Source organism: Octopus sinensis, linkage group LG3, assembly GCF_006345805.1.
Source record: "Octopus sinensis linkage group LG3, ASM634580v1, whole genome shotgun sequence".
Lineage (NCBI taxonomy): Eukaryota > Metazoa > Mollusca > Cephalopoda > Octopoda > Octopodidae > Octopus > Octopus sinensis.
In genome coordinates this window covers 162236515-162250917 of record NC_042999.1, presented here as the reverse complement: position 1 = coordinate 162250917, position 14403 = coordinate 162236515, and the positions used below count along the sequence as shown (strand labels likewise).

At 37.1% G+C, this 14403-nt stretch overlaps 1 protein-coding gene across 1 annotated transcript in view; it reads left to right on the top strand.

Annotated features, from left to right (window-relative positions):
* LOC118762651 (protein FAM227B-like) overlaps positions 1 to 14403 on the top strand; it is a 110287-nt gene that overhangs the window by 20201 nt on the left and 75683 nt on the right. Inside the window, exon 3 of the mRNA XM_036501572.1 lies at positions 6202 to 6292. Within this exon, the coding sequence (XP_036357465.1) occupies positions 6202 to 6292 (91 nt within the window). The remainder of the gene's footprint in view (positions 1 to 6201; positions 6293 to 14403) is intronic.

The window sequence follows — 14403 nt, the reverse complement described above, 5'->3', positions numbered from 1 at the left end:
AAAAAAAAATTCCATGTGGTATTTATTCCAGCTCTTTAGTTTCTGAGTTGAACTTTGCTTTTTATCTTTTTGGAGATTGATAAAATGCAAGTCAAATACCGGAGTCAATTTATCTATTTCCCTCCCCACAAATTTCAGTCATTTTGCTTAAATTAGATACAATTGTTGTTATAATAATTTACTTTGAACAAAGTAATGTTCTTTATAACAAAGAAAAAGATTTTAATAGATAAGATAGATTTTTACCAAAAATACTTAGACAACTTCCTAAAATATGGAGGCTCTCTTCTATACTTGATAAAAGACAAGGTTTGTATTTTATTTTTTTCCCTCACATCACAGGCATACAAAAATGATTTCAAATATTTCATGCCATGCCCACAAAAAGAAAATTGAAAATATACAAAATAGCATGTTTTACACACAGAAAACAAAAGAAAAAGGATCTTTCTTAATTGCCACACAAAATATTAATAGTGATCATGAACAAAAAGAAAACAAACATCTTAATATACTGAATGGAAATGTCGCCGCCGCCGCCGACGACACAATGGCAAATGAAGGATGGGTACACTGTCCTTCACAAACAATCTTTCAAACCAAAAGAAAAAGAAACCCTTTCATATTAATCATTTTGATGAAAGAGCATAAGTTTGGGAGCATTTCATACATAGTATAGGTTGATACAATTTATCACCAAGGTACGCAAGAAGAAGAAATTAACTTACCTATGTTTGGAGGCAGCCCTTGTTAGCATCCTAGATAAGATCTCTTTCATTATGTGTGGGAAGGCATATGACATTATATGGGACATTATGTGCCATGTTCAAAAAAGAGAAAAGGATAAAAGTACAAGCCCAAAGTGTACATGACACATCTATCCACTGGTTGATTCCATAACATTTTAGGAAGCAGAAACATGGATGTTACTGTGAAAAGCATCAGTGGCAATGTTGATTCCTAGCCAATAGTTATCTTCATGGCACAATATGGGCAGATGGTCAGTGCAGATGTAACTTTTGGCAATATACTCTTTTACTCTCTTTTACTTGTTTCAGTCATTTGACTGCGGCCATGCTGGAGCACCACCTTTAGTCGAGCAACTAGACCCCGGGACTTATTCTTTGTAAGCCCAGTACTTATTCTATCGGTCTCTTTTTGCCGAACCGCTAAGTGACGGGGACGTAAACACACCAGCATCGGTTGTCAAGCGACGGTGGGGGGACAAACATGGACACACAAACATACACACACATACATACACATATATATATATACATATATACGACAGGCTTCTTTCAGTTTCCGTCTACCAAATCCACTCACAAGGCAATGGTCGGCCCGAGGCTATAGCAGAAGACACTTGCCCAAGATGCCACACAGTGGGACTGAACCCAGAACCATGTGGTTGGTAGGCAAGCTACTTACCACACAGCCACTGCTGCGCCTTCATATGTGAATGTCTGTGTACATACGTATATACATACAAATATTTTTGTTTCTTGGCTTCCTCCATTACTTCTGGGATCACAGCTAATGTGACCGTTTTTACCCTCTTTCCAGTTGAACCTTTTGGCCCCTGTGAGGCTTTTTTGGCAATTCAGTTGAGGGCAGTTTTAGCAAAAGAGCCAGTCTTGGTTGTTAATTTATGGAGCTGCTAATGTTACTGTTGTTGTTACTGATGGTGCGGTGGTTGTAGTGGCAATGATAGAAAAGTGTTGCTTTTGGTGGTGGTGGTGGTGCTGCTGCTGTTGCTGGTTGACAGAGTAGTAGTATTAGTCAGTGGCATAATGGTGTCACTGTCAGCTACCACTATCTCTGCTACTTTGCATGAATCACTGGTAATGGTGGAGTGGTGCAATCGTTGTTGTTGTTCTCTTTCTGATATTCATAGCACTGTTGTTGGTAATGATAATGATAGTATTGGTCAAGTTATTGTTGAGTGGTAAAAAATTTTTCTTGTTAAAGGGGAAGCTCTTCTCCAACTCTTCTCCCTTTCTCAGTGTTTTCTTCTATGATTCTCTATCCCTTGTTAGGAAAGGCCATCTTTCATTACTTTATTTTATTCTCTTTTTTTTTATACAAGAATTATTTTTTAACCATGCCAAATGCCAACTCAGTACTTTATGACTTCAGAGAATATTAGTAAGTGACTAAAGTGACAACCATCTATGGATTTTTTCTTTCATGACACCAGCTCTAAGAGGGTTGCCAAGCAAGGCTAAAATGGTCCTCCTTTGCAGACTGGATGCCAACCTGATACTTCATAGTCTGAGGGGAATTATTCCTTTTATCTTTCCTATTATTACTGTAGTCAGCTGTCAGTCATCTGTCAAACCAAGAGAAATGCAAGGAGTGAAGCATACAAGAATGAGTACATATACATACATGGAAGTTTACATGGCACATCAAAACTAAGATAGTTAAGTAAACTGGCTTATTTTATTTTATTCCAGTTCTTCAATCTTCCTAATTGTTGCTGCTTGTTACATATATATGATGATGATATAATTTAGTTGAAATTCTGCAATCTCCCCCCACTCCCACCCAATTTATCCATCTTGAATTCTTTCTCCCATCTAATAATCTCTTACAGATACAACTTCCAATTTCTGTCATAATTTTTGATTTCACTCCCATCCAATATTTCCCTCTTTCTATTCGTTTCTACAAGTACTTTTAACTTCAGTTGAAAATTTCCTGTTCAATTTTTTCAAAGGAATCTTCATGGAGGACTGCCTATTCATGTGAACTGAATTGAATTTCATTTTCCCTCCCACCTGCCCCTCACCACTACCATCTTGAATGGGATCCGAGTATATGTGCAAATATTAATGTTTGCTTATCTGCTCATGTATGACCATGTTCATTGAAGAATATGTACATGTATGTATGCACATAATTAAATGTATGTATGCATATGTATGTGTGTGTCTATATATATATATATATATATATATATATATAATATTAATTCGAGACAAAACCACTATTTTGCAAAACAAACAAGGAAAGACTTAATCAATACATAAAAATTTTTAATATAAAGAAATAAACCGCCACTACAATCGTTTCATGTCTTCAATGACATTCGTCAGGTGGATTTTCGATCTCCTAATCTGTTTTAATTTATGAAGTCATATATATATATATATATACATATATATATATAGATAGATAGATATTATACTTGATGATTTACACCTTGTGAACTGTTTTTACAAGTGCATAGTATATTTGTACATGTAATGCATATTAGTAGCCTGTGGGCCCAACATGCATGTTTCTACATGTAATGAATTGATCATGCATGTGCTTATTTATATGCATGTATATTAATGTACATGTGACACTGATGATGATTTTGAAATATATATTATCATAGTCCCATCCATGGGGTCCCATCCATGGAAGGCAGATATTAAATGGTGTTGATGGTGTGCATGGTTACTTCTACATAGCCAAAGACTAATTGCTACCTTAATAATAATAACAGTAATTATAATAATATTGGAGCTTCTAATTTATCTGCTCCCCACCTCCCCCATAGCACTTATGTACTCATGAAGACTTTACAGGGCCGAAGGAAATTCATTGTAATTGTAATCCATGCAGCAACCTTTACCTGCACCTGCTTACACTAAACTGAAGGTCCGACTAACTTCAGGCAGGTGAATGCAAAGATCTTTCTAAATGCTGAAAACATCCCTTACAACTTCCCTCTCAAGTTCACAAGCTCAGAGCTACTGCAATTAACATTGGCGCAATGAAAGATAGGTCTGGTGAGATTGTTGAAATGCTTGAGTGGTGGCATGTAGACATGTGCTGTGGTGCAAGAGGTATAATGGAGGGGAACCTCAGAAAGACCCCCTCATTGGCAGGCAATACATAGATACAAGTTCTTCTGAGTAGGAATCAGTGATGGGTTAGGGCATTAGTATTCTTTTGGCAGAGAAATGGGTGGATAAGGTGATTGAGGTAGTCAGGGTGTGTGACAGGATTATTAAGCTTAGTCTTGTTTAATATAAAAGTGTCATCATCATCATCATCATCATCATCGTTTAACGTCCGTTTTCCGCGTTAGCACGGGTTGGACGGTTCGACCGGGGTCTGGGAAGCCAGGAGGCTGCACCAGGCTCCAGTCTGATCTGGCAGTATTTCTACAGCTGGATGCCCTTCCTAACGCCAACCACTCAGTGAGTGTAGTGGGTGCTTTTTACGTGCCACCGGCACAGGTGCCAGGGGAGTCTGGCAGCGGCCACGATCAGTTGGTGCTTTTAATGTGCCACCGGCATGGAAGCCAGTCAAAGCGACGCTGGCATCGGCCCAGTCATGTTTGCATATATTCCACATGTCAGACTTGCAGATATTCAGATGGACTGTTTCTATGATTCCCTTCTGCAAACTACCTCGATGACAAAAGACAATGACATTCTCATTGTGCAGGGGACTTCAATGGCTGTGTTGGCAAACACTCTGATGGTTTTCATGGAGGCTATGGCTTTGGTTCCATAAATGAGGAAGGAACAAAGCTGCTGATGGTCTGTGATGCAAATGAATGGTTTGCAACACCAACCTCAGGAAACCTGCCAGCCATCTGATCATTTATCAATTTAGTGGGCACACTAGCCAAATTAAGTACATCTTCACCAGAAATCGGAGGAGGCATACACTTATGAACGCAAACTTTCTCAGGTGAAGAATGTACATCTCAACATAGGTTAGTGGTTAATGACTTTGGACTTCAGGCTAGAAGGATCCTGAGACACAAACCAATGTGCAAAAAGAGGTTATAGAAGCTCAAGGATTCTTTATATGAGTAAGAGATATCCTTATTGAAGCTGTTGATGAGGAAAGACAGATGGAGACATAAAACATAGAGGACAACTAGAAGTTCTTATGGAACAATCTACTGATGGCAACAGACCAAATCTGTGGTTGGAGCAAAGCATCTGCCAGACAGAGAGGTTGATAGGGCTATAAAACAGAAGAAACTGGGTTGGAAAGGGTGGAGGGCATGGAGGTAACAAAGAAACATATCAAATAGCTAAAAGAGAAGCTTGGCATTAGGTATATCTAACTAGGATAGAAGCAGAAAGGAAGAGGTTTACCGATGTCTTACAACCTGAAGATCAGCAACTTGAGGTGTTCCAGATTGCCAGGTAGTCTGTTAGATAGCATCAAAATGTGGGAGAGAAGTGTGTATGGACTGTCAACCCATGCCAGCATGGAAAACTGACATTAGATAATGATGATGATGACATTGGACTGTAGATTTGTCCAATATATACTAACATTGAAATGATTATTATGATGACTACAGACAAAATAAAATAGTTATGGAGCATCTATATAGTTGATCACTTATAAATAGCAGTCTACTGTTCATCCACCTTCAACTCCAATCCTACAACTCTTCAAGAACGGACGCATTCAATAATGTTATAGTAATATATTATCATTTCAGGCGCAGGAGTGGCTGTGTGGTAAGTAGCTTACTTACCAACCACATGGTTCCGGGTTCAGTCCCACTGCGTGGCACCTTGGGCAAGTCTCTTCTACTATAGTCTTGGGCCGACCAAAGCCTTGTGAGTGGATTTGGTAGACGGAAACTGAAAGAAGCCCATCGTATATATGTATAAATATATATGTGTGTGTTTGTGTGTCTGTATTTGTCCCCCTAGCATTGCTTGACAACCGATGCTGGTGTGTTTATGTCCCCGTTACTTAGCGGTTCGGCAAAAGAGACCGATAGAATAAGTACTGGGCTTACAAAAGGAATAAGTCCCGGGGTCGAGTTGTTTGATTAAAGGCGGTGCTCCAGCATGGCCGCAGTCAAATGACTGAAACAAGTAAAAGAATAAAAGAGTAATACACACTACCTGGAGGAAACAAAGAGTAAAAAAGATGTGATTTAATGTAAGGTCAACTAGATCAGGCTGATATTGATGGACCGTTAATAATGGATTGAACACTTGTTTTCTTTTAATCCTGGAATGATTTCATTTGTAACTGGACGGATTCCAATATTGTGTCATTCATTCAGTGACATTTTTTTCCAGTGGTATACCATCAACTAATAGCAAGGTGTGACCAAAAAGTCTCAGAAATAGTAATATATTATCATTTCAGATATATCCATGCTACTAAAGAAATTTTGATTTTATAAATAAACATCGGTTTCTGTAAATCTACTTATAGAAAGACTGGCCACTCATGTTTGAGGAGAAAAGTCCCAAACCAAAAGCAATCACTGAAGAAGTACTCAAAAATGCATTAATAAGTGCAATCCATATCCTTTTACAATTCTCTCTCTCTCTTTCCCTCTTTATATATATATGTATAGGGTGTATATATATGCGTGTGTGTATATATATATATGTGTGTATATATATGTGTGTGTGTGTGTGTGTGTGTATATATATATATGTATACATGTATATTACATGTATATATATATATGTATATATACATATATATATGTATATATATATGTATACAAATATATATTTGTATGTGTATATATGTATATAAATATATGTATATATATATGTTAAGTCAGGTCACTTTCGAGTGCTACTGGTAACATGTAACCCAGTACAACCTGGTGCATGGTCGGGTCGTCGGCGACTAAACCGGCAACCCCACCAAGCTTGCTTGGTGAAGAGGGTGTTTATTGGACACCCTGCGGGATGAAAAGCAAAACATGTCAAAGGGCGGAGGAACTCTTGAGAGTCAACGGCCATCCAATAAATGTCTTAAGGATGTATCATGCGCGGGGAAATAGAAATAATCGGACTGAATACCCGATCGCGCGGTTAAACCATTGGGAGTGAAGGACTCGTGGCCTTTGTTAATGCATCCTTCTAGGTGACGGTAACTCAGGTAACTGGGATAACTCCGACATAAAACCTGCGGCTCAGTGGTTACTGATGATGTTGACTTGTTCTTCTTTTCAGATTATGGCTGCTGTTGCTTAGTGAGTGGGATTGACTCAGTGCACAGCCTTTCCTCACTTTAAAAAAAAATCTTCTTGCACAGGCATTGCACGATAACAACATTGATGAAGCTTCATGCAATGGCCATACTCGATAACGAGGGGGCAGCCACCATATATATATATGTATATAATAGAAATATGTTACAAAAAGAAAATAGAAACTACACGTGGTAATGTAAGGGGAAAGTAAGAAAAATAAACGAAAATGCACATTGTAAATCACTTTTATGCACTTTTATGCAAAGTAACGAAAGATATATACAATTGGATGAACTGAGGTAGGAATAAAAGTCATTATTGTGAAATTATTAAAGAGATTCAAGCATACCAGTTTCGTAAGTAGCTAATCATTGCTTTGAATACAACTAGTCATTGCTTTTTGCTTTGAATACAACTATTCATTGTTTTGAATGCACATCGAGTAATGGACAGTGTCCACTTATCCAATTTTAAATACAGTCCTAGTCTATTCTACAGATTACACAAAATTCACATATTTGTAAAGCCTGCAAAGTTTCTACAAGCCTATGCATTAATGTCCCTCCCTCTACTGACCTCAAACTGAGACCCATCATAGCTGCCCTTTCTTTTGAAACCCACCATTTGAGCAACTTCCTCAACATCTTACTCAAACCATTTTTAAAATATGTGAAAAGCTTTATCAGGGATGACCCAGACATGCTGAACCACCTCCCGAAGACAGTAAAGGTAGGAACCCTGCTGGTATCTTTCGATGTGGTGAATCTGTACACCAATATCCCACACGAATATGGTATAGAAGCAATCACCTTCTGGCTAGAAAAATACCCAGAAGAGATCCCAGGACATATTAACCACAGATTCATAATCGCAACACTCAAATTCATCCTGCTGAAGAACTATTTCATGTTCGATACAACTTACTATCGACAAAAATGTGGAATTGCAATGGGAACCTGAGCTGCTCCAGTGATTGCAAACCTTGTAATGGGTTACCTCGAACTCAAGTTATACCAATCATCACTAGAAAAATATGGTGCCTCATTTCATTGCTAATTAAAGGAGAACTGGAAGAGGTATTTGGATGATTGCTTCATACTTTGAAAAGACAGCATGGACAAACTCCTCGATTTTAAAATAATGCTTAACAACATTAATAGCAACATACAATTCACCATGGAACACAACAGTAAACAACTCCCCTTTCTTGACATCCTAATTAAAATAGTTAATAACCACATCGAAACAGACATCTTTTATAAATCCACAGATTCTAAACAATACCTATTATACCACCCCAAACGCATAAAAATTGATATACCTTTTAATCTAGTGAAAAGAATCTGTACCATAGTTTCGGATACCTATACTCGTGAACAAAGACTCCTTGAACTTAGATCAACATTAATTAATAGACATGACCCAATATCATTAATAAATGATGGCATTAAATGAGCTAAGGAAATAGATATATGAACATTAAGGGAAACCAGCTGAAAAACTAAACCAGACTTAAAAATACTCCTGTACATTTTCATACATAACCCTAGAAACGAAGCCTTCAACATTATTACCCCAAATCTTCCCATCCTCACAGGAGATAAAACAATGAACAAAATTTTAAGCTCATACAAAATTATCAAAAGCAAAATGCAACTGAAATCACTGAAAAAAATACTAACCAGCTCAAGACTATATCCATTAGCAACAGAGCCAAAAGTGAAAAAATGTCAACCTAACTGTGGTACATGCCCCCACCTTTTGGAGGGTTCAGAATTCCACTTTAAACAAGGTGGAATATTTAAGATTAAATCAAATTTCACCTGTGCCTCAGAAAATCTAATCTATGCCATGACATTCTTAGGATGTGGTAACAACTATATTGGCCAAACAGGAATATCACTCTGTCGAAGAACCACTATCCACAAAGAACAAATCCGCCACCCACAATACAGACAGTTACAGGTCAGTGAACACATAGAAAGGTGTGCTAGGAATCTTAATCCTAATTTCCAAATTTTCCCCTTCTATCAATGTTCACAGAACACCTCAGTGCAACAAAGAATAAATAAAGAGGCAACTTTCATCAATAAATATCTTCCCCAACTAAATAAGAATACATAACATAATTCAGAACATTACTAACCTTTCAATTAATACCACTAACCCCCATACATCCCTTACACCATTCACATTACATTTCTATATCTAACCTAATTGCACCAAATCCAGAACTACTTACCTCCCTTACAAATAATCTTTTTTCTCAGGAACTATTAGACCTGACACCGTCCATTAATTGGTGTGCATTCAAAGGGATGAATAGTATCTTACGAAACCGCAGTGTGCTTGAATCTCTTCAATAATCTCATAATAATGACTTTTATTACTTTTATTACTACCTCAGTTCTTCTAATTGTATATATCTATCATTACTTTTCATAAAAAGCCTTTACTTTTTTGATTTACAATGTGCATTTTTGTCTATTTTTCTTACTTTCTCCTATATGTATATATATACATATATATATGTATACATATATACATATACATATATATATACATGTATTACAAAGTGAGATAGGGGTATTGATAGAAATCTATTCCTCCATTTTCTTATTTTGTATTATGTATATATATATATATATATATATATATATATATATATATATATATATATATATATATATATATATATATATGTATACATGTATACACATATATATGTATACATATGTATACACATATATGTGTATACATATATATACATATATATGTGTATACATATATATGTGTGTATACATATATGGTAAGTAGCTTGCTTACCAACCACATGGTTCTGGGTTAAGTCCCACAGCGTGGCACCATGGGCAGGTGTCTTCTACTATAGCCTTGGGCTGACCAAAACCTTGTGAGTGGATTTGGTAGATGGAAACTGAAAGAAGCCCATCGTATATATATTTATATATATATATATATATATATATATATATAAAATATTATTAGAGACAAAACCACTATTTTGCAAAACAAACAAGGAAAGACTTAATCAATACATAAAATTTTAATAATAGTCAAAAAAACCGCCACTACAATTGTTTCTTGTCTTGATCGACAATCTTCAGGTGGACTTCCAATCTTTACCTTTTCGGTCTTCTAATGATCAGAATGACATTCATGATACCCACTCACATTTCAAGACATTTGTCCCTTTAACATAGTTTCGTCAGTAACATTTAGAATCTGAATACGGGTCAATGAGTTTTCTGTCTTTCACATAACACTTTTTTCGCTTTCTAATAATTCTTTGTTGCGCGACAAGAAGAAAAGAAAAAGAGACGACTTCAAAGTACTAAGTCCTCTTGATGGTTATATTTGAACTCAGCGTTCTGGTTAATAGACTTCATATCTGTATGAATGCTCCAGCATGGCCGCAGCTGTCCAGTCTTCAAAAAGTAGGTCTCCTTTTTTCAGCATTCATCCTCTACACCACAGGCGCATACAGGCAATCGGTCCGTCTGCTCGAGCAATGAATAACTCTTACACTTGCATTTGGATATATTTACTGGAAAGCAGCATTTTTGTCGTGCCTACTCTTGCGCTTGTCGCAAAGTGGAAAAGTGTGGGCTTCGTCAAGGAACAAAGTATCGTTCTGCAAGTTTTTTCCATCATATTCGCAATTTACTCTCCTTTGCTTTTCTTATACTGCAGTTTCGCCAAATTCAGTAATAAAAATAGTATTCATTTACTCAGGCTGGCTCTTCAGTAAGATTCCTGTTAATGATGGGAAGACCATATCAATAGACCCATGTGCGTCTATCGAAATGCTCTTTAGAAAGAGCATTTCGATAGACGCACATGGGTCTATTGATATGGTCTTCCCATCATTAACAGGAATCTTACTGAAGAGCCAGCCTGAGTAAATGAATACTATTTTTATTACTGAATTTGGCGAAACTGCAGTATAAGAAAAGCAAAGGAGAGTAAATTGCGAATATGATGGAAAAAACTTGCAGAACGATACTTTGTTCCTTGACGAAGCCCACACTTTTCCACTTTGCGACAAGCGCAAGAGTAGCACGACAAAAATGCTGCTTTCCAGTAAATATATCCAAATGCAAGTGTAAGAGTTATTCATTGCTCGAGCAGACGGACCGATTGCCTGTATGCGCCTGTGGTGTAGAGGATGAATGCTGAAAAAAGGAGACCTACTTTTTGAAGACTGGACAGCTGCGGCCATGCTGGAGCATTCATACAGATATGAAGTCTATTAACCAGAACGCTGAGTTCAAATATAACCATCAAGAGGACTTAGTACTTTGAAGTCGTCTCTTTTTCTTTTCTTCTTGTCGCGCAACAAAGAATTATTAGAAAGCGAAAAAAAGTGTTATGTGAAAGACAGAAAACTCATTGACCCGTATTCAGATTCTAAATGTTACTGACGAAACTATGTTAAAGGGACAAATGTCTTGAAATGTGAGTGGGTATCATGAATGTCATTCTGATCATTAGAAGACCGAAAAGGTAAAGATTGGAAGTCCACCTGAAGATTGTCGATCAAGACAAGAAACAATTGTAGTGGCGGTTTTTTTGACTATTTATTAAAATTTTATGTATTGATTAAGTCTTTCCTTGTTTGTTTTGCAAAATAGTGGTTTTGTCTCTAATAATATTTATAATATTTTACTATAAAATTGGATTTAATCCTAAATCTGATTTTTTCCCTGTAAATTTGGATTTATTCCCTAATATTTATTATATATATATATATATATATATATATATATATATGCATACATATATATATACATATATATATACATATGCATATATATATATGTATATATGTATATATATGTGTATATATATATGTGTGTATATATATATATATATGTGTGTGTGTGTGTATATATGTGTGTGTATATATATATGTGTGTGTATATATATATATGTGTATATATGTATATATATATATGTGTATATATTATGTATATATATATATGTGTGTATATATATATGTGTATATATATATATGTATATATGTGTGTATATATATGTGTGTATATGTACATATATGTATATATATATATTATTCAAAGGAATTATTTATATTCTTTATAATGTAGAATATAGAATATATAGTATAAATAATGTATATATAGTAAAATGAAATGAAGTATTGATTGTCTTATTGAATAGATGAAATGTTGAATATCAAATATTAAGGGACTAGTATACTTTCTTGCATTTAAACAGTCTTCAAGGTCCCAGGTTGTGACAGGAATGTTTCAACTGTAGTAGACTGGCTGTCTTTTGTCCTTTAGGTATGTTCCTGTGGACAGCAGTAATAGTTGTTTAGCTATTTTTAGAAATGATGCCAAACCATTTTTCAATGTTTATTTTCAGAAATGATGACAGCAGTACTTTTTAGAGATTTTTTTGTGTTTTAGTTATAGGGATAAGATTTTTAAACCCCAAATAAGATTAATTTAATCATTGTTTGTTAAGCTTGGGTTTGAATTTCTTAATAAAGTCCTTTTCTCTCAGTTTTCTCTCAATTTCATTCAGGTTGTAAAGTTTATGAAATGGGAATATCATAAAAGTTTTCCGACCACATGTTGCCAGATGGTTACTCAGTGGTATTTGGCGAACCTCTGGATTTTTAAATTGTTGTCGATGCACACACAAGCGTTCTGATAGTGCATTACCTGTCTGGTGTGTGTGTATCTCTCTCTCTCTCTCTCTCTCTCTATATATATATATATATATATATATATATATATATACATATATATATATATATATATATATATATATATATATATATATATATGTATTATATAGATCAATCACAAACGCCTTCAGGTAGATGGCCCTGCTCGATCTGTAAAAAAGGTGTAGGTAGAAACTCTATGAGATGCACCAAGTGTAAGCTATGGACACATAAGAGGTGCAGCAATGTCAAAGGAAGGCTAACTAGGAAAATAGTTTTTGTCTGTGGCAAATGCTCAGGAGCAATAAACACTGGAAATGTGCAGAGACCAACTTCTGCCACGTTCCAGGGAGACAAACTAGAAGTAGTTGATAGCTTCCGCTACCTAGGAGACCAAGTCAGTAGCGGTAAGTGGGTGTGCTGAAAGTGTAACTGCTAGAGTAAGAATAGCCTGGGCAAAGTTTAGAGAGCTCTTACCCCTGCTGGTGACAAAAGGCCTCTCGCTCAGAGTAAAAGCAGACTGTATGATGCATGTGTACGTACAGCCATGCTACATGGTAGTGAAACATGGGCCGTGACTGCTGAGGATATGCGTAAGCTCGCAAGAAATGAAGCCAGTATGCTCCGATGGATGTGTAATGTCAGTGTTCATATCGTCAGAGTGTAAGTTCCTTGAGAGAAAAGTTGAACCTAAGAAGCGTCAGTTGTGGCGTGCAAGAGAGACGGCTGCACTGGTATGGTCATGTGACGAGAAAGGCTGAAGATAGTTGTGTGCAAAAGTGCTACACCCTAGCAGTTGAGGGAACCTGTGGAAGAGGTAGACCCAGGAAAACCTGGGACGAGGTGGTGAAGCACGACCTTCGAACTTTAGGTCTCACTAAGGAAATGTCTAGAGACCGAGACCTATGGAAGTATGCTGTGCGTGAGAAGACCCGGCAAGACTAGTCAGGCCATAACCCGTGGCCCCTACCTGGGACGTAGTCAGTCCTCCTGTGCATACCTTCCTTCTTGTGACACTTATGAAGACCTGTTGAGGCAAGTGAAAATCAAATCAAAACAAATCAAAATAGATGAACATCAGTGAATTGTATTCTTTGTGGTACCAGTGCCGGTGGCACACAAGAAAACCACCCAAACGTGGCCGTAGCCAGTACCGCATCGACTGGCCTCCGTGCTGTGGGCACAACAAACACCATCCGATCGTGGCCGTTCGCCAGCCTCATCTGGCACCTGTGCCGGTGGCACATAAAGACACCATCCGAAGACCCGGCGACGTAGTCAGTCCACCTGTGCATACCTTCCCTCTTATGACACTTGTGAAGACCTGTTTGGCAAGTGTGTGACACTTGTGAAGACCTGTTGAGGCAGAGGCAAGTGTGTGACACTTGTGGAGACCTGTTGAGGCAAGTGTGTGACCCTTGTGAAGACCTGTTGAGGCAAGTGAAAATCAAATCAAACCAAATCAAAATAGATGAACATCAATGGAATTTGTATCTTTGTGGTTCCAGTACCGGTGGCACACAAGAAAACCATCCGAACGTGGCCGTAGCCAGTACCGCATCGACTGGCCTCCGTGCTGTGGGCACAACAAACACCATCTGATCGTGGCCGTCCGCCAGCCTCATCTGGCACCTGTGTCGGTGGCACATAAAAACACCATCCGAAGACCCGGCGACGTAGTCAGTCCACCTGTGCATACCTTCCCTCTTAT